Source organism: Haliaeetus leucocephalus, unplaced genomic scaffold (genome assembly GCF_000737465.1).
Source record: "Haliaeetus leucocephalus isolate CR32 unplaced genomic scaffold, Haliaeetus_leucocephalus-4.0 Scaffold140, whole genome shotgun sequence".
Classification (NCBI taxonomy): domain Eukaryota; kingdom Metazoa; phylum Chordata; class Aves; order Accipitriformes; family Accipitridae; genus Haliaeetus; species Haliaeetus leucocephalus.
Genome location: NW_010972576.1, coordinates 14,881,506 through 14,881,770, shown reverse-complemented (window position 1 = coordinate 14,881,770; position 265 = coordinate 14,881,506). Strand labels below are relative to the sequence as shown.

Genomic DNA, 265 nt, shown 5'->3' with positions numbered 1-265 from the left:
GCGGCGGGCCGGCGGCCGCAGCAGACGCCGCGCTGCCGTGAGGATGCCGCAGCTGCCGGGGGCCGGGGGCGGTGGGGGGGACCCGGAGCTCTGCGCCACCGACGAGATGATCCCCTTCAAGGACGAGGGGGACCCCCAGAAGGAGAAGATCTTCGCCGAGATCAGCCACCCCGAGGAGGAGGGCGACCTGGCCGACATCAAGTCCTCCCTCGTCAACGAGTCCGAGATCGCCCCCGGCGCCAACGGGCACGAGGTGCGCGGCCGC

The 265-nt window shown here is 73.6% G+C and overlaps 1 protein-coding gene across 3 annotated transcripts in view; it reads left to right on the top strand.

Annotated features, from left to right (window-relative positions):
• Window positions 1-43: 43 nt before the first annotated feature.
• Window positions 44-265, top strand: part of LEF1 (lymphoid enhancer-binding factor 1) — a 70,307-nt gene continuing 70,085 nt past the window's right edge. For all 3 annotated transcript variants that reach the window (XM_010586236.1, XM_010586238.1, XM_010586237.1), the window contains exon 1: window positions 44-253. In XM_010586236.1, coding sequence (XP_010584538.1) covers window positions 44-253 — 210 coding nt within the window. The remainder of the gene's footprint in view (window positions 254-265) is intronic.